The sequence below is a fragment of the Calonectris borealis genome, chromosome 5 (assembly GCF_964195595.1).
Source record: "Calonectris borealis chromosome 5, bCalBor7.hap1.2, whole genome shotgun sequence".
In the NCBI taxonomy this organism is placed as follows: domain Eukaryota; kingdom Metazoa; phylum Chordata; class Aves; order Procellariiformes; family Procellariidae; genus Calonectris; species Calonectris borealis.
In genome coordinates, this window is record NC_134316.1 from 42,844,110 (window position 1) to 42,862,336 (window position 18,227).

Consider the following 18,227-nt stretch of genomic DNA (forward strand, 5'->3'; position numbering starts at 1 on the left):
CACTCCGGCACCAATCTAATATTTGTGGATGTATAAAATCCCATTGACTTCAATTGGAAGCCTTTCAGGATGTGTGACATCTGGTCTCATAGTAGTCTCATGGTCAAAAATCCTGGAGACAGTGTTCAGGACTCCACCTGGTGAGCTGAAACAAGAAGTCTTTAAAGCAGACAGATACTGCTAAAGAGACCCTTCTTTTCCTCTGGAAGGGGTAGAAGACCCACTTATGAGAGCAGAAGATATTCTGTTGTCAGAAAACCTTTATGAATCCAGACTAATGTTCAGGGATTGCTGGTGTTTTTTGTGGGATGGTAGTAAGCCAAGCATACATTGGACATCCATAGCTGGCAAGGACACATCCTCTCTCTCAGGCAAACTTAATCCACATACGGAAATAGACAGTCACGTGTTAATAATAAAGGTAAGAACGGGCCCTATTTCCCTGAAGGAATCCTTGCCATGGCAGCATTTGCATCTCCATATTCCTAAAGCCCAGTTCCAGATATACAGATATTCTATTTTTAGATAAAATCCACCTCTGCAACAAGAGTTTGTGCTGAGCCTGCCATTTCTTCCTCACTTCACAATGAGGGCTTAAGGGATACCATAAGCCCTGAGTGAGGCCCTCTGCCGTGAAGCAAATATCATCTTTAAATCTTTCTAATACATAATCTCCTCTCTGTTACAGTAATACACCAGGCTCTTCCTTCTCTGACACAGTCTGCCCCCAGACTGGATTCAGGTTGTAGCAGCAGTCTCAACAGCCAGTGGACTCACAAAGACATAAGTCCATACCAGTGTTAACTGAAGTATGTTGCAGTTTGAGAGCCTGCTAACTGGACTGAGACCTGATAATACCTTTCTTTTCAACCTACTTCATCACAATAATCTGATCATCTGTATTATAATAGGAGATACAGAACTCATTTTATGAACTTTGTCAACAGTAAGAGCTTAAAATAAAGCTGGCATTCTTCTTATGAGTGACATGAGGAAAGAAAGAAAAGCAGAATTCAGAAAACCTAACAGAGTGAAAGAGGCTAAAATAGGAGGAGAATAAAACAAAGGACAAAGGAGGGATAAACAGCAGAAGCTTAGGCCTCTAGCTGCCCTGGGGGCAGCAGCAGAAGAGCATGGTGGCTTGGTCTGTGGCTCTTTCCTGAAAGTGGAGGTAGGTACATGCTGTGTCTGCTGTTCCTGCTGTGCCTGCAGGGAGTCAGAGTTGAGAATTGCAGAATTGCCAGCCAAGCAAACAATGTCACGAGATCTAAGCTCAACAAAGCATCTCTTGTTTCAGTGAAACATTTTTAGGATGATGAATGGCTTTTGAGAAACCAGAACTTTTCTTTTCTTTTTAATTTTTTTCTGCTGAAAAGTGTGTTTGGAGGCACATGACCTATCACTTTCAGAGGCATGAAAAGATTGAAAACATGCTTGAACGTGCTTTCAGTTTTTACGCTTCTTTAATGAAAACATAAAACACATGAAGAAAAATCTCACAGAGATAAAAGCATTCCTGATTGTCTCCACAGGGAATCTTGTACCAGAGAACTGCGGACCACAGCAAGGAGGAACCATCCCTACAGGCCACAGACACTCATCTGCTCCCAGAAGAACGACATTTCTTACACTAAGTCACCTTCCAGCTAGAATCTCTTTGACTCTGTGATCTGTGCATGCGGTGACCCACAGAAAAATCACCCCCTATTTTTCATGTGTAGCAGCAGGCTCTGTCTTCCAGGAACACCACCTCATAAGGAGAATTTTGCACCATTCTACAGACAGAATAACAGGAAAGCAGCTGAGACATGCACAGGCATTAGTCAAGTCATGACTGTATGTACAATGATTTAGCCTGAACAGCTGGCTAGGAGGTCATAAAAGAAATGTGTTTTACTACGTGCGTGCTAGATGAAATGACCCTGGTGCCAAACTTGGCTAAGAGCTGGAACAGCCGCAGAGCATGCATAGGATTTATGAGACTAACCTCTGGATTCCTTCCTGAGCCCAGGAAATTGCGTTCCTTTGAGGTCTGGACTGATGTTTATTGATAATGCAAAATTATGCTCTTCTGCAGGGAGAAGAAAAGCAAAGCAGAAGCACTGGAAAGCCAAATAACCTTATGTGGAGAACTGAAAGAAATGAAGAAGAAGAATAAATTACTCTTATAAATTCTACTCTGCTCGCAATCCAGAGGAAGGGAGAACTTGCACATGCAAAGGACAGGGAGCAAATGACTCCTCCATGTTCTTAAAAATTCAAGCTATTTTTCTTAAATTTGCGAATTGAAAGGTAGAGTGGTATTACCTGCCTCAGCCCATTATCAACCTGTGTGTGGTGTCTGTTATATGACTAATCAGGCAGACACAAAATGATGATTTGTTAAAAGCAAATGGAACAAGCAGAAAATGAAGCGGAGAGAGAAGACAGCTCTGGCCTGAGTATGACTGAACTCTCTCTGCTTAGGAAGTACTAGGCTCTAGCACCTTCCAGGATCAAAGCTTTCTCTCAGGCCTCAGAAGATGAAGAGGCCATGTAAGGAGATGAATGGGCTTGGCTTTTTCCAAGCAATTCTTTTGCTAATGCACAGTGGTTCTTAGGCTGTGCAAAATGCACTTGGTAGTCAGAGACAACTAAAAAAAAAGAAAAAAATTAATGTTTATCTCTGGTCTTCCTTCCCCTTCTTCTGGGCATAATATTGCAGGTCAATCAAGGGAAACACAGACAGGGCAGAGCATGAGCCATATATCCTAAGGAAGCTAAATTACCAAAAGACTAACTTCACGTTGTATGATGTGTAAGGTAATGGTTGATAAAAGAAAGCTTTCACCTCTTGAAAAAATACCAAGATTTCAAAACTTATTGGTCTAATGTGGAATAAAAATCAAGACTTTCTTTTGAACCCCCCATAACCCCCCATAACCCAACCAATAATCAACAACCTGCTGATCAGAAGACTAGTCTGGGAAGTGGGAGAACCTAACGAAACACAGCCGAGGCATGAGTCTCAGCCTCCTAATCCCCATGGAGAGCCCCAACTTTTAGTTTAACAGCTATTTCAGGGAGACGTACCCAACCAAGGGGTTGGGTTTTGCTCCGTAGCAATATGCATACACCACTACTGACAGCTTTGGACGGAAGGTGTGTTGTGGGTGGCGTATACAGGTTCGCCCACTGCCACTTGCCAACTGCTTCTCCTGGGTTTGTAAATCTTCAGTGGGGAACAACAAACAGAACAACATAAAAGTAAGAACTGGTGCCTCCACAGGAGCTACAGTTCTTTTCATTAACCAATAAACCTCTTCCACCACTTAGCTGTACTTTGACTTATAACTACAATACTCACAGTATTCACTCATTAAAGCCATCCTAAAGATATCTTTAAGATCCCCAAGTGCTCTATGGAATTATTTGCTTGCTAGGTCCAAGGGTAGCATCTTTTCAAAACTCTACTAGTTCCTCTCAGACTGGAATCTGTTTCTCCCCCCAAAAAATATTTCAGTTCCAGTATGTACTTTCTTCTTCTAAGAGAGGAATCTTTCCTGAACACCTGTCTCAACAGACCTGACTGGAACTGTGTCATTCGCTGCCTGGTTAAATTTATCCCCCAGTTTCCATGAAAGATGATGCCCAAGGCATGTGCACATTCCAGCAGATGGGAGGAGATACCGCATCCGCTCCTGAGGTATTCATACATTTGCTAAAGGAAGTCATAGGTTCCTGTACCTGTTCTTCTGACTGTGGATATAATGCATGAGTGGTGTATACCATTTAAAAGGATAATCAAACATGTGTTTAACACCTCATGAACCAGCCTTTCTATTTCAGGCAAGTGCACTTCATGCTGGGGAAAGAGAACCTGAATATGCCATTTCTTAGAATCTCAAAAAATTGGAAAGGGCCCTCAAGGTCCGCTCATCCAAACATCTGATCAAAGTAGGACTAACTTCCAAAGTTAGATCATGTTGCTCTTTTTTTTTCAGTCAAAAATGTTCACAGACAGTGATTCCACAACCTCTTTGGGCACCTCTTCTAGTGTTTAACCACTCTCACTGTGAAGAAGCTTTTTTTCTGTTGTTTCCCAATTTTCCCATGTTACAAACCGTGACCACTATGTGTTGTCCTTGCTCTGCGCATTTTCTGCTAGTAGAATAGAGCACACACAGTCTGTATCACTTTTTTAGTTTGAACGCATTTTTTTTCTTCAATAGTGTCTCAGCTTAATTAGTTGAACTCTGTCTCAAGGCCTGACTGTTTTGCCTACCTGCAGGTGCAAGATAACCCACGAACTTAATGAAGTATCTCTCCAACCACCCCCCAGAACAGCTGTGAGTGTTTACCAGCCACCATGTCTCTAGCATGCAAGTTATTGTATAAAAGATGATCAGGTCTTCAGCAGGAATCTCTAGGGTACCTGACCTTTCTTATTTAAAGTCTTGAACACTGCCACAATAATCAATCACCAATACACACTCCAGCACAGCCTGTTTCATATGTTTGTTTATAAGCATGGACCCATAAGCAGGATTTTAACCTTGACGCTGAAATTACAGGGAAGGGTAGCATGTGATTGTGTTCTTGAATTATAATCCATCCTATAGAATATAGTCAGGAAGGTTACGAAGGCTATCAGAATAATGAAAGGCTTCAGACGGCTTTACAGTGTTAACACCTACCTCATACTAAAACAGGAATACGAATATTCACCATAAAGTTGCAGCCAGATATAGTTTAATAGATATACCACACAGATTTTTTTAATTGCATCTGTATATTGTAAGAAAGGAGACCATAGAGTTATTCAGAACAACAGTCCAATTGAGAGAAGAATCTCCCCATATGAATTGCCACCTACAAACTTTTCTTGCAAGATGAAAAAACGCCCTTATCAACATATAAGGGCCATCCAAACATACCTTCCACTGGAAAATAACATCGTCATGCTCCACTTTCCAACAGACAGTGCACGCTCCACTGGAACACCCCCAAAGCTAAAGCAGTGTGCTCTCTCTTCAGTCCACTGGCAGCAGCCCAGAGCCACATGCCAGGCATTTAAGGGAGGGTTTACTGAGAGTTGGTGCCCACTTGTAACAATCAGGTCTCTGTCAAGTGAGAAAGATACAAAAAATAATTAATTTTTCCTCCTTTAGGCATTGCTACTTCTGTCACAAGTAAGGAGAATGCCCTAAGTGCTGCAGGGCTACGGTGCTGCGTGGAAAGACCCACGTCTTGCTCCCGACTTCTAAATGCTCATGATCTGGGTACAGTTCAGCAGCTCCTAGCCCATTTTGACACCCAAAACTGAAAAAGATTATTCTTCTTGTGCACACCTCATCTAAAAATTCCTGCCTCCAAGAATATCGGCATCATGTATGTCACCCTGGAAAAAAGACAGACACATAAATTAAATCCCTGATGTAATTGATGGACAATATATGACTGTTTCCACATTAGAAACAGAGAATTTCCCCTTGCTGAGCTTTTTGAGGTGACATTCAAAGAGATGTTAACACTCACTCATGGTGCGTTATATCTACGTAAGGAAAAACTCCTAATCCACCATGAAGGAAATGACAGTGTCTCTCAAGGAAAATCTCCTCTTCTGTTTTGCTTGTTTGCTTTCTTTTCTGATCACTGCACGATTACTGCACTTTCTAACTACTCATGATCACTGCACATGAGCAAGCCCTATTTTCTCCTTCTCAGTTGCTGAGGTATCTTTTCATCTATTGCTTTGCAGTAAATGTAGAATTTAGGAACAAGTAGGCAGGGGATTCGTGCCAGAGCAAGAACACAGGGAGGCGGCTGGCGTGCACCCTTGTCTGTTGAAGCAGGACTTGATGTATGACTCCTGGAAATCTGAAATAGGACTCCATTACAAGAGTACCCAAATTCATGGCAAACGTTAAAAGATAAGACTGATTTCTCTGCTTCTCAGCAGACCACCTAGCCCAGCATCCTGGCTCTGCCAATGGTCAAAGAAGACGTCCACAGGAGAATGCAAGAACAGGACAAGTCTGTTGTGGTAATTCTCCAGAATACTGTTCCAGACTCTTGTAATCTGTGGTTCTGGGACTCTGAGAGGCAGAGGAAGTGTCTTTGAATTTAGTTAATCTTGATGGATTCCTCTTACATATGTTTGTCCAATGTTTTTCTATTGTATCTAATCAGTACCTTGTATACTTAGATGGAGTGGGCTTGTTTGTGCAGCATTGATCAGGGTGGGGCCCATTCTCATCAACAAAGATGCTCTGAAGACCAATGGGAAACATGGCTGACATGGTTGAAGCAAAGGACAAATATAGGATCATAGAACACTTTGGGTTGGAAAGGACCTTTAAAGGTCACCTAGTCCAACCCCCCTAGGAGTTTTTCCTTACCTTAAAATATATATTTTATCTACCCGCAGATTTAAATCTAGTGTTAGCAATGTTCTGTCAGTAGCACAAAGGATCAGTACAGTAGATCAGTATTCATGTCACGCTCAGTGCCTGGCAGGGAACTGATGACTGATCAGCAGGCCAAATGTGCTGAGTCCAGCTCACACGGTCACTCTCAAATTCTGCACAGTGTCAAGGTGTGACTTCTAAGCTACTGCTTAATGCTTAAATTTTTAGGCTCAGCATCCAGAATTCGTGAACAAATGGAGCTTAATCAGTGCATATATTTATCAATTTACCATCAATTTAATCTGCGTAGGAGATTCTCACAAGGAATCAGATCAGATTGAAAGATCTGCCCTTTCATCTCACTCCCAGCCAAACTGCATTACTTACATACATCACTATGTACAAACTGCACTGTCACCTGTGTAATTCTCTGATGTCACACAGGGAGATAAACTCCAAATCACAGATGTCTCTCATTTTGCAAGTTCTATCACCAGAAACTGAAAGTTGAGCAGGCTGGGTTTGAACAAGGACACTCTACAGATCCCTGTAGATGCAGATGCTAATGGCTTTTCCCAGTGTTTTGTTCCTGCTCAGTCATAACAGTTCATCTATTTAGCCACTTGGCTCTGTACCCAGTCTTGTCTGTTCTGTGACCTACCAGCTCCCTTACCTACAGACATGGTCAAACTAGCTGATTTTTGCAGCAGATGTTACATTTAACCAAGCACAACCAAAGCAGCATCATGTGCATTCCTTTCGGTAATAGCAAACCCAACTCAAAATTAACAACATGAAAACAAGAGCCACTTCCAGGCTCCTGGGGTATAATTCTACAAAACTAAACACTAAACTAAACCAAAATTAAAACTAACAAAAACCATTTCAAGTAAACCATTAGCCCAGCCTGAATGACCCATCTGAATGGCCTATCACTCTCCACTCTCCTAATCTCACCTTTTGCTGCTGAGGTGCCACACACGGTGCACCTTTCCAGTGTTGTTCATCACATACAAAATATGTTGAATACAACCATCAGCCACTATAAACATGCTGCAGCGTGTCCCATCCTCAGTGCTAGTAGCAGACTATCCCTGTAGTTTTACAGCTCTTAGACTGGCAGAGCTGTTTCATCATATCCATCTACCACTGCAGAGTTGTCTTTCTGATTGACCTAAAGGTAGTTTGCCAGAAACAAGACCAGTTTGAGGTCATGTCTCAACAAGACAACATAATGTCATCTGGTCTTCACCAGTTGAAGCATCACAATTCCTCATTGCCAATGTTATCAATGGTCTTCTGGCTTTGGCCTTCCATATTGCTGAGAGTGCTCCCCCTCCACCAGCAGATCACACAAAGCGTCAGGGTGACCTGAAATTGGAATGGCCTGGGTCATGGCCAGCGGGACAGGAGCAAGACTGTAGAGAAAAAAAGGAGAAAGCAGACATTATGCCCTCGGGTGAGGGTACAGATGGCCACAGAAAGCACAAGATTGCTAGGAGGAATGAAAGTGCATTGAGTTGCCCCTGCACATTGCTGATCTAAGTGGAGCCTAGGAGGTCTCAACTTTACAGGGAGCAGTATGCAGACTGCCAGGGAAACAGTAAGTGCTGGGCTGTTCCAGCAATCGGATGTGATATTTCTACTGAAAAGTACAGACCACTGACCTCTTCCCCTTCCACTACGACAGTAGTGACGATGTCAGGTATCAAAGTAGTCTTCCTGCATCAAGACGACAAGTATCTCTGGTCCAAAATGATCCCAAGATGAGAGGATGGCTGGAGCCAAAGCACTGTGCAGCCAACGCCTAGGCTAGAAAAATTAATCCATTTTGAGTTAGTGCTTGATGTTTGAGAACATCAGACTGACATTATCCAGGGACAGATTTCTGCAGATGCCACAGGCTTATTGATTCAAAACTGTCTTACTGAATTCATAGCATATTAAAATGATGGCAGTGCATGTGAACTTTCTCTTCTAGGCATAGATATGCACATATTAATCATACTCTGTTCTTATGCAGGACATCACATCTCCCTCGAATCGTCTATCCAGCTTGTCTCCTATCTGATACTCCTATTTCACAATTTTCTCTCCACTATCAAACACCTTACTCTTTCAGGACCAGATCCATGGTAAACAGGGGCAGCACACAATGAGCCATCAAGCGTTCACTTCACTGTATACAGAAACAGGTCATAATTTAGAATGGACTAGTTATTACAAACATCACTAAAAGCTCTGCTAGAGTTAATCAATTACGTTGATTTGGGGGTAAGGCCACACTGACCCTGAAAGGCACAGCTCCGCTCACCCCTGCTTCCCCTGATAACCCTGTGCACGTTCCTGCTACTTCCTTCTCTGATCCAGCTGAACATTTTAATCTTCTTCTGTGCTTTTTTTTCCCCACAGGATTAGCTCTCAGTTAGATCAGCAGGCAGGAAAAAGGCATGACTGTCCTTTTGGGCAGCGAGGTGTTCTTAGAACAGTTAAACTGGAGCATGAAACCACACCTTTCACTGAAGTGACTTTAACGCAGACATAAATTTACAGTCTAAACACAAGATGTTAAATGTTCAGTGGCCTAAGTCACTGAAAAGATACAAGCCTAAATTAATAGAATGCAACTTATTTATTTTCCTCTAAGTGCTATCTAGAGTCAGGGCCTAGACATTTTTAGGTTTAATGTGAATTTTTCATGGACAATTTTTTAAGACTCTATAAAACAGTGAGTTTTACCATTTCTATTTTCTGTCCTGGACAATGACAAATGGCAGTGATATTTTGCAGGAAATGCTGCAAAGAGCGTTAGTTCATTGGAAACATTAATTTTCCTTCTAGCCAAACGTCAAACAAAGTATCACTTTCCCTGCACTTAATACTACATTTGGCTCAGATTCCATTTCTGAATGACATGTGTGGAGCACTAAAAAGTGCAGAATAGTGATTTTTTCTGAAATGCTGGAACTATAAATTTCTTAGCAAAATACTAATATAGCAAAAATTTTTACTATTTTTATTTTGTCATTAAATGTTGGTCTTATTCCCCGGCTTGATAACAAATGATCTGGTAATTGAGCAAGTTTTGAATTTTTTAAAAAAAAAAGTCCCTGATCATCTTTAGACTTCCAAATACACAGAGGAAACAGAAACAGAGAATGGAGAAAGGTCACTTCTAAATTACACCGCACAATGTATACTCTCATATTTCACTTCATTCCTTCTGTCTTGTGGCCATGAAACAACCTTGCTTGCAGAAGCCATCAGAGACACTGCTTCTCCTGGGTAAGATGCTACTGGCGTTACAGGAGCACTGTAATTGCAGTGAAATATCCTTGTTCACCACAGTCCCTAGTAAAATTCCACTGAAGCCTCAAACACCCACTACTTCTGCAGAGGCACAGTGCTCGATGTATAGCTACTTTCTCAAAGATGTTTCACGTCTTCTGTACCTGTGGTTCACTTTTCTCTAATAAAGGCATTTCGACTACTTTCATTCTGCAGTTTCCTCTGAGTTATACTGTACACGTATCAAAATGCTTCGGGATCAGCTTTAACTTGTGTTCGAATAAATACCTGATTGGACCTGGTACTTTTAGGTCTCCAGTGAAGAACATCAAGAACTTCTTTCTTCCTCAGCTATACATAGCCTAACAACATATATGGCGAAGTATGGGGAAAGAACCCCATAAGCTTTTTTAAGAAGCCTTGAGAAGTTCAGAGGACACTTCTCCATGCAGGGCCCAAATGTTTCCAAACTGTTAGGAGTCCCTGGAGCTTTTCATGAAGGTTTACTGAGTAGATAGGACAGCAGGATGGAGCTACGTAAAGAAAATCATCTGCATTGTGATAAAGAAAGCCCACAATGAAAAGGATAAGCTGTGTCCAAAGGTCTCACAGTGTGCAAACAGCCTGTGGCCTGCTTCAGGGTCACCTAGTTTAAAATAATAAGCTATATATGCTTCATATAACTTAGATCGCATTCACTCAGATTATCTTAGATTCGTGGGGTCTGGGCAGTAAGGCTATAGCAGAATTTAGAGATGTTCCAGTCAACGACATGCTTTTTCCCACCAGTTCTCTTCTTTTTGGGGTAGTTTCCTTTCTACGTAGAGAGACCACAAGCTGAACCAGAGCAAAGAAGGAAAATTCCAAATTAGCTAGGGAAATCATCTTGCCCCAAAAGAGCACTGCAAGATGTACTGTTGCCTTAAAATAAATTTGTTCATAGGAGCTTACGTGTGGGGAGATTGCTTCTCAGTTTCTTAAGAGACTTGTCACAAGCTTTTCTCATTCTCATTCCCGTAATAGATACGTAGTGCAAAGTGCTAAACAAAGGGATGAAGGGATGACTGATGTAAGCATCAAGCCGAGATCTTCGGTTCAAGCTAGTCCTTTGATGCTCTATTTTATCTGAAGCACTTTTCAACTACAAGCAGATTACAAGTATAGCTTTCCCCATCCAATTTTTATTAGTTTTATCAGTTGTGCTCAGCACAGGGTCTCTTTTGCAGCTAAAGGCCAGTTATCTTTAATTAAAATATAACTTTCACATGGTTCTTGAATAATGTTGTCTGTAAGCCTGGAGAAACTATACAAAGCACCCTGACTCTACAGGCTGCAATTAGTAGAATTTTTGCCACTAGCTTGGAAAAAAATGTGATCTTAGCCCCATTTGTCTAAATCATCTCTTCAGCAGAAAAACGTTAAGTAGTCAAAGTCTTCAGCAAAATGCTGAAGAACATGCTTAAGAACAGGCACAAGCATTTTATTGAAGTTAGGCCATTTCCAATTATTTTATATTAGTCCCCCTCTGGTTTCCAGTTTCTATTTCCTGAAGATAAGTTTCGAAGCTGAGTTTAATTTAAAAAGGCCGGCTGATTTAAAAAGAATTCCCAGTGCAACTGAGTTGGCTGGCATATTTTACTGTTTGTACGGGGCACAGAGCTGCTCAGCTAAATCAGCTTTTTCAGTCTTTCTTGGCAGCTGCCATCCAAGTGATAAATAAAAGGCTTTTGACTGGGTAGCAAAGCTTTCATTCCAGAGCAACAAAACAAAGAGGTTCTATGTACTATTGTCATCGATGGAGTCACCAGTCATCTCCCTTCATCCTCTAGTTTCAGAGTTTTCCTTGAACCCGATTGCTGAATGTAACAGACTGTATGAAAAGCATCACTGATCACATTGTTGATTTACTGATGGAAAGTATTTTTCTTTTCAATGGTAGTTTCCTACAGATAAAGAAAATGTATTTTCTCAGAAGCTCACCATTTTGTAATTCAAAGCATAGATCTGTAAACTGCCCATTGAAGGCTGAGAAAGTTTGTCTTCCCCTCAGAAGTTATCCCACAGGCTGGAGAACAACACAGTACTGCATAAGCCTCACTGTGTTCAGTAAAAACAAAAGAACAAAATCACTCATACCACAGAGAAACTCACAGCCTTGTGCCCTGAGTCTGAGGCAAATGTGGATCGACAACCCAGGTTTTTTTGACTGCTTCAATAAAATAGAAAAATGAGGAAAATGTCCCTTACTCAGATTGAACTGCTTAAATGCGTTTGACTTCCCTTGTTGCTACACGTTGCTCTTCTGCCAGGTCCTATCCACTCACTAAACATCTGGAACAACCACAGTCCATGCAGGACATAGACACACAGGGGACAAACAGAAATGAAGAAGAGGCAATAGCAGAAAACTTTATGGATGACCAGTACAGGTGAGCAGGAGCGAGACCTCCCCACTCTAACTGCTCACACCTTGAGCTAAGTGGTACCCATCCACCATTTTGAGGAAGGGCTGGGGTGGGAAAATCGGAAGCAACTGAAGGGGCACCCTCTGCATCGGATGTATTGCATGAGAGTCCACAGCCCTTTGAGGCCCAACATGCCCATTTGCAGTAGCCATTGCTCCCTGAAGCAAGAAAACCAAGGGCATGGTTCTGCCCTCAGCAGGATCCAGGCTCCTGCAGGGCTCGTGTCTCAGCAGGAACTGGAAACCAGGGACTACCGCGCTCCCAAAGGCAAGATTTTGCTGCCTCAGCGAAAGGCAGAGACCTCCAGCTCCTGCTTCCTTCTGTGGTCAGAACAGGAGCCTTGACTGCTCCAGGAGGCAAAATTTGCTCAGTTGATGCCATTTGATATCTAGAAAATGCCAGCAAGCTGCTGTTTGCCACTATCCCACAAATGGACAAGGTAGATCACAGCCGTCCACAGGTTTGGACCTCAGTAAAGGGTGAGATAATGCACATTCTCCCCAAAAGGCAAGGTCAGTCCTCTCAGAAAAGTGGCATTTCCCAGCTGTCACTGAGCCCACAGCTGTCTGCTATAGTGGCAAGACCACGGAGACAGCCCACTCCACAGGGCTCCTGGGAACTCAGTAGCAGCAGTGGCTTTATTCTTCCTCCCCAAAACAGGGATAAACTGCCTTTCAACATTCAAAAGCAGGTACTTAGCAGGTCTGTATCACCCCCGTCTTGAGCACTGTGCAGACCCCTACTGCAAACTCCACCACTCCTCTTACCGACAGGAGGTAAGGACTTCTGTATATATACTCTTCAGCCAGGCGAAGCAACAGCTTGTGACTACACCAGGATTGCTGCCTATGTATTTATAGGCATAAAGACACTTGAAGGCTTCATTCAGAAAATTTCAAATAAACTGTGCATACACACATACACATTGTATTTATTGAGTAGTGCAGTGGAAACTTTACCCTGAGATGTAACTTATCTGGAGTCAGCAGGAGATACAACCAGTGTAACCTGGGTAAGATTCACTACTTCTGTTTTTGAGATGCCAGAAAAAAAATGTTATCGCTGCACTTCAGAATAAGTCAGAAGAGTGCCTCTTTACTTAGTTGAGATCAGAACTGCCGCAAACTTTTTACTAAGAAATCTGACAAAATGATATACCAAGAGGAAAGGTGAGTGTACTAACGTGTTGTCCCAAGAAAGTGCTGTTTACATCTAGGTTAGTTAAAGGTGCAAGACTAAACAATTCCACGGAAAACCACCTATGAGAGTATTCCCTGCTACCAAAGGAGCTGGGTGGAGATTGAGGGCAAAGATAACTCAGTACAAATGCAATCTGCTTGACGGGATGCTGGGTTTTTCTCAGATGATTACAGCACACAGGCAGATCAGATGGTGACAATCTACAGTGCAGCTGGGGCCAAAAGACAACTAAAATTCAACTAAAAAATGGAAAATTATTTGGGGAATGAAAATAAACAACTATGCAACTGTGGGAGTTAGAGGAAGGCAGGCCAGGAAACTTTCGATAAGTTTCCAAGATTCAGTGAGAGCTGAAATACCAACTCCAGTCAGCATCTTTGACAGCTTCCATTACAGCTTGCTCTTAGGGATGTCCGAGTCCATCAAGTGTTGCCAGAAAAAGGCCTGTATCCTGCGCCATGCATCTTCCTGGGCTTTGGCATGCTCCCTCCATTGCCCTCCCCAATTCACAAACACCCCCAGCACTTTGTGGATTGAAGCCTGGCACAGAGGCAAGTATGGTGGCTCCAAGAGGTGTCCTGCTCCAGGATAGGAGCAAAACTCCACTTCCCGTCCATACCGCTGAAGGCGCTGAACAGCATCCCGGCAACAGAGGTCACTTTTCCAGTTCGTGTCATCCAGTCCCGATAGGAAGAGGAACTTGGCCGAGGATCTCTCCATTGGAATGTGACAATCCCAAGTCGCTGGGTCCCTGTGATCATCTAGGACATCTGAAAAATCTACTAGGCCAGACTCGTCATTGGTCTTCAACCTCCCCAAATCATACGGATGGGGAGGAACAGTGAAGCCATCCCCCCGCAGGGGAATGAAAGAATTAAAGCCAATTCCAGATATGCTGACAGCTGCCTTGATGCCAGGTAGAAATGTGGCCATGGAAAGGGCTAGATCAGCTCCTTTAGACAAGCCCAAAACGCCAATCCCAGTATCTTTCACCTGAAACACAGTTATGAAACAACCATTATCAACTACACCTCATTTCCTGGGTGGACGTAAGATCTCCAGTTCTGCTTCCTCACTCATCCAACTAAGACCACCCATATTTTATCCTTCCCTCTCTATTCAGGTTACATCACTCCCATATCTATCCCTTTGCTGAGCCTCCACAAGAGTGACTACGAATTCTACAGCTCCTCAACATTTCTCCTCCTGTAACACTTTTTCTCCCTGGTGACCTCTACAGACAAAGCCTCTTTGCTCCCTCCACATCCTGGCCTGACACTTGCTCTCAGTATTGTATCTTTTACTGCTCCTGTCTCCAAACGCCCTTGATCTTCTCTCCTCAGGTCCCCTTTGGAAAACCACTTTTTCATGGGTTTACTTGCATTGATTTTCTTTCATGCCATTGTTTTTTGATACTCTCCTACAGCTGACCTGTTATCTTCTGTTTTGTCTTGGAACACATAAGGTTCATTACACCTGAGGCTGAGTAAGCCCAACAACTGCTTAAATCAACTTATTTATAGTGAAGGCTCTTCACACCAACTTCATTTCGTAATGCGTGCTTTGTAAGATAATCTGGAAGATTCAGAGCTCTATGAGGAACAAGACAAACAAGCAAGGGTGTATTCTGCTCTCACACTGGCCACATTCCTGGTGTCCACGTGGTAGAAAATTAATAACTTTGTGAAAGGAATACCGCATTAAGTAGCATTCCATTCAAAGTTTAAATGCTACTTGATTTCTCTTGGTCTCTTTTGGTTTAACTATGATGATAAATTGCTATAAAGTGTCCTTCTCATCCCACATACTTGTTCAAATACAGCCCCAGTTTCTTAAGACATGGCACACTTCCCAGTGCTACAGCCGTAAGGGATTCTGTTGTTAAAGTGTTCTATTACCGTCTTGTGAAATTTACTCGGAATCAAAAGCCTATAACATTTCAGAAATAGTAGAAAAAGTCAATGGATTTTTTTTTTCACTTCTAAAATCTTGAAAGATGAAAAAGTAGGGAAAAAAAATAAGCAGTGTTGTGCTTCTAGTCCAGGAACTGCTTTGATTTAATCTTACACAAACACCGGTTTGCACAACACTCTATGGACTGTCATAAGATGCTGTGCAAAACCCGCTATCCAACTACTTGCAAAATTGGAGTTGAGGCACATGCTTTTCCATCTCTCAGATCGTGCTGTCTTTCAGACAATGCTAACATCTCAGAAACTTAGTTGCGTTCAGTGACATACAGCATTTCACATTAGAAAATTGGAAAATAGCTTCCAACAGGATGAGCATCATAATTTGTCTCTTACCTGCGGCTGCTTCCGCAAAAAGTTTACAGCTTCCTCAAAATAGCCCAGTTCAAGAATCTCTGGCATAGCTGGGAGATCTTCAAAGGCCATGTAAGCAAGAGCCAGAGTCACGAAGCCTCTGCTAGCCAGAAGACTTGCTCTGTATTCAACAAGACCTCCTCCAGATCCATACAAATCGATAAGTCCAGGGAAGGGACCAGGTCCTGCAATGAAAGGTGTGTATATACATGTACACACTCAAAGAGAAAAGTTTCTACAGTTGTTCTTTCAGTAGTGCCCCCTCAGCACATATCAGGACAGCAGATATCAAAAGGAAATCACCCTCTGAAGCCTTCCATGGAGGTTCTCATTCTCAGGCACACACACAATCACTCTAAGGGCACTAATTTGGGTATTTCTTCTCTCTCTTAGGAACTCACTATAGGAAGTTCATATGTTGGGCGTCCTTTTCCCACCATGAATTTCAGCTGAAATTGGCCTAGATGTTTTCAGGCCATTGGGGACTGATGAACAAACAGTATGAGCTGTGCTTCTTTAGGAACTGTGCTAGAAGGTCTTCCAGGGAGGGAATACTTGAGTTATGAAATGCACCCACAAATGCCAGCACTGCTATACACCAATTCAGGCTTCAGTCTGATCTGGGTAACTACCCCTGGGTTTCTCAGTTTTCCTCCTGCAGCCATAGGACCTTCCTTTCCTGCTGCTGCTCTGCCCATTCTTATAGCCAGACTTCCCTTACAAGATCTGGTGTCACAGCAGCTGCAAGGGACTTTTTATTCATCACAGAGCAAGACATTCACGTTTAAGTACTGCTCAAGCAACATAAACAGTTCAGGGCTCAGAGCAGCTTTACAAAAGGATCCAGTCTTGGCACTGTCTCCGTACAGAGCTGTGGAATATGATGCCTGTTTAATTAAAGACCTTGCTTTTCTCATTTGTCTCCCATCTTCCTAAGTATCCCGTGCAGTCAAGCTGCTCAACCAGGTAGAGACTTCTTTCTTTGGCTTTTCCTTAGCCAAAAAGAGAGACAGAGAGGCAAGTCCAGAGCCTGCAGGAAGATCCGTGGCAGCTGTTGGAGCAGCCTAGGCTGGCTGCAGCCCGAGTCCAGTGCTCCCACCACACCTCATCATTCCTCGCTCCGCGGCTGGAGCTGTCACGCCTCACAGCTCTGCCGAAGACCAGGGGCCTCTTTGTCCTGTCAGCTAGAGAGCTAAGAAATAAACACACTTTTCCCCAGAGCTCTCACTGCAGGAGAGGTTCTGACCCCCCTCAGCTAGAGCAAACAGAACATGCCTCGTGTTACCACTGCTGCCCTCCCTGCACCCCCCCACCTCGGCACTTGACCCGCCTGGGCAATGCCTGCTCCTCCCTGCTCTGCTGTGAGGATCCAAGTAGCTGGACCAAGCACAGGCTGAGGGAACCATTAGCTGAGGCTTTGCTCTGGGTTGCTGAGTGCATCCGGGGGCCACGGGGCACAATATGTGGTGTAAGTCACACCTGGAAAAGCCGAACGGAATTAAAACTCACCAGGAGGGAGGAAGAGGGTTGCTTTCAGACGACCTTCTCTGACCGAAATCCTCTTCACCCCCTCTCCTAAAAACCATCGTTCATTGGTGCATTTTCCCAGCAAGCGGCTCATGTCCCCGTGGCCCTCATACACTTCGAAGTCCACACAGAAAGGGGTCAGGACGTTCCTCTTTGCCAGCCGCTTATAGGGCGCTTTAGACTTCAGAGACCACAGCAGCCCCATCGGCTCCACTCCCGAATAGCTGCCCCCCAGCGCTGGGGAGCGGCTGAGGTCGAGCTCTCCGCTGCTCCCAGCTCTGTAGCGAGCGTGGGCTTGGAAAAGCTCCCCGCTCTCGTCCACCAGGCTGGCTCGGAGGGTGACCGCCTGCTGCGGCAGGAGACCCGCCACGCGGATCTGCACGGGGTCATCGAACAGACACCGGGGGGAAGGCAGAACCGTCACCTGCGCTGCCATCCCAGCTCTCCTGCCGGGGAGAGGAGCTGCCCTTTTTTGTGGCGAGACACGGGCTGCGTGGAACAGGCTCGTCAGGAGCCTGTCGCTTCTCAGGCTTAAAATCTCTGCCCAAAGTCCAGGAGGAACCACCGTGACTGCTTCCTTCAGCCGGCAAGCACAGGCTGCTGGGAGACGTAGTTCCCAGCACGCCTCCCTCCAGACGCTCTGGCTCAGAGGTGTACAGTAACACCGTCCGCTTGTACAGACACAAGCTGTCATTTGCTCCTGGCGTGCAGTCTTACTTTTGATTACAGAGAGAGACTAAATTAAAAACCCCAAAGTGACAAAAAGATATATTCAAATCGCCTTTCCCCCCAGCTGCAGGAAAGTCCAGATTCGACTGCAGAACTGGCTTGGGCACCTTTGCCAAGACGCAGCAAACACAAACAAACTGGAAAGCCTGAAGTAATGTGACATCTTAATCTAGTTGTGAAACAAAGCCTGCCCTTACTCCCTCTTGAGGTTTCAGCAATTTTTGGCCAAGCACCACAAGGTAAAATGATGCTTTATGCTTTAACTGTGTTTCTTTAAAAAACAAAAGAAACAGACAAAGTAAAAG

At 43.7% G+C, this 18,227-nt stretch overlaps 1 protein-coding gene across 2 annotated transcripts; it reads right to left on the reverse strand.

The window, feature by feature from the left end:
- Positions 1-80: 80 nt before the first annotated feature.
- LOC142083057 (acyl-coenzyme A thioesterase 1-like) lies at positions 81-18,193 on the reverse strand. 2 transcript variants are annotated; one of them, XR_012673939.1, is made up of 5 exons: positions 17,176-18,193; positions 15,649-15,851; positions 13,706-14,335; positions 4,917-5,102; positions 81-145 (listed from the first exon to the last, which is right to left on the reverse strand). XR_012673939.1 is itself a non-coding variant. In XM_075152093.1 (3 exons), the coding sequence occupies exons 1-3, from the start codon at positions 17,885-17,887 to the stop codon at positions 13,733-13,735; spliced, it is 1,518 nt and encodes a 505-aa protein (XP_075008194.1). In that variant the 5' UTR covers positions 17,888-18,193; the 3' UTR covers positions 13,054-13,732. The 2 variants fall into 2 exon arrangements, 1 of the variants encoding a protein (XP_075008194.1); XM_075152093.1 differs by lacking the exons at positions 81-145; positions 4,917-5,102 and having other exon boundaries at positions 13,054-14,335.
- Between the last annotated feature and the right edge of the window lie 34 nt (positions 18,194-18,227).

Bases quoted from the DNA above. Each gene is read 5' to 3' on its own strand.
- LOC142083057 (XM_075152093.1), bottom strand. From the start codon at position 17,887: ATGACAGCTTGTGTCTGTACAAGCGGACGGTGTTACTGTACACCTCTG. The intron at 15,852-17,175 runs GTGAGTTTTAAT...CTTTCATTGCAG, and splicing joins AACCCTCTTCCTCCCTCCTG to GACCTGGTCCCTTCCCTGGA. The intron at 14,336-15,648 runs GTAAGAGACAAA...ACTGTGTTTCAG, and splicing joins TTTTGCGGAAGCAGCCGCAG to GTGAAAGATACTGGGATTGG.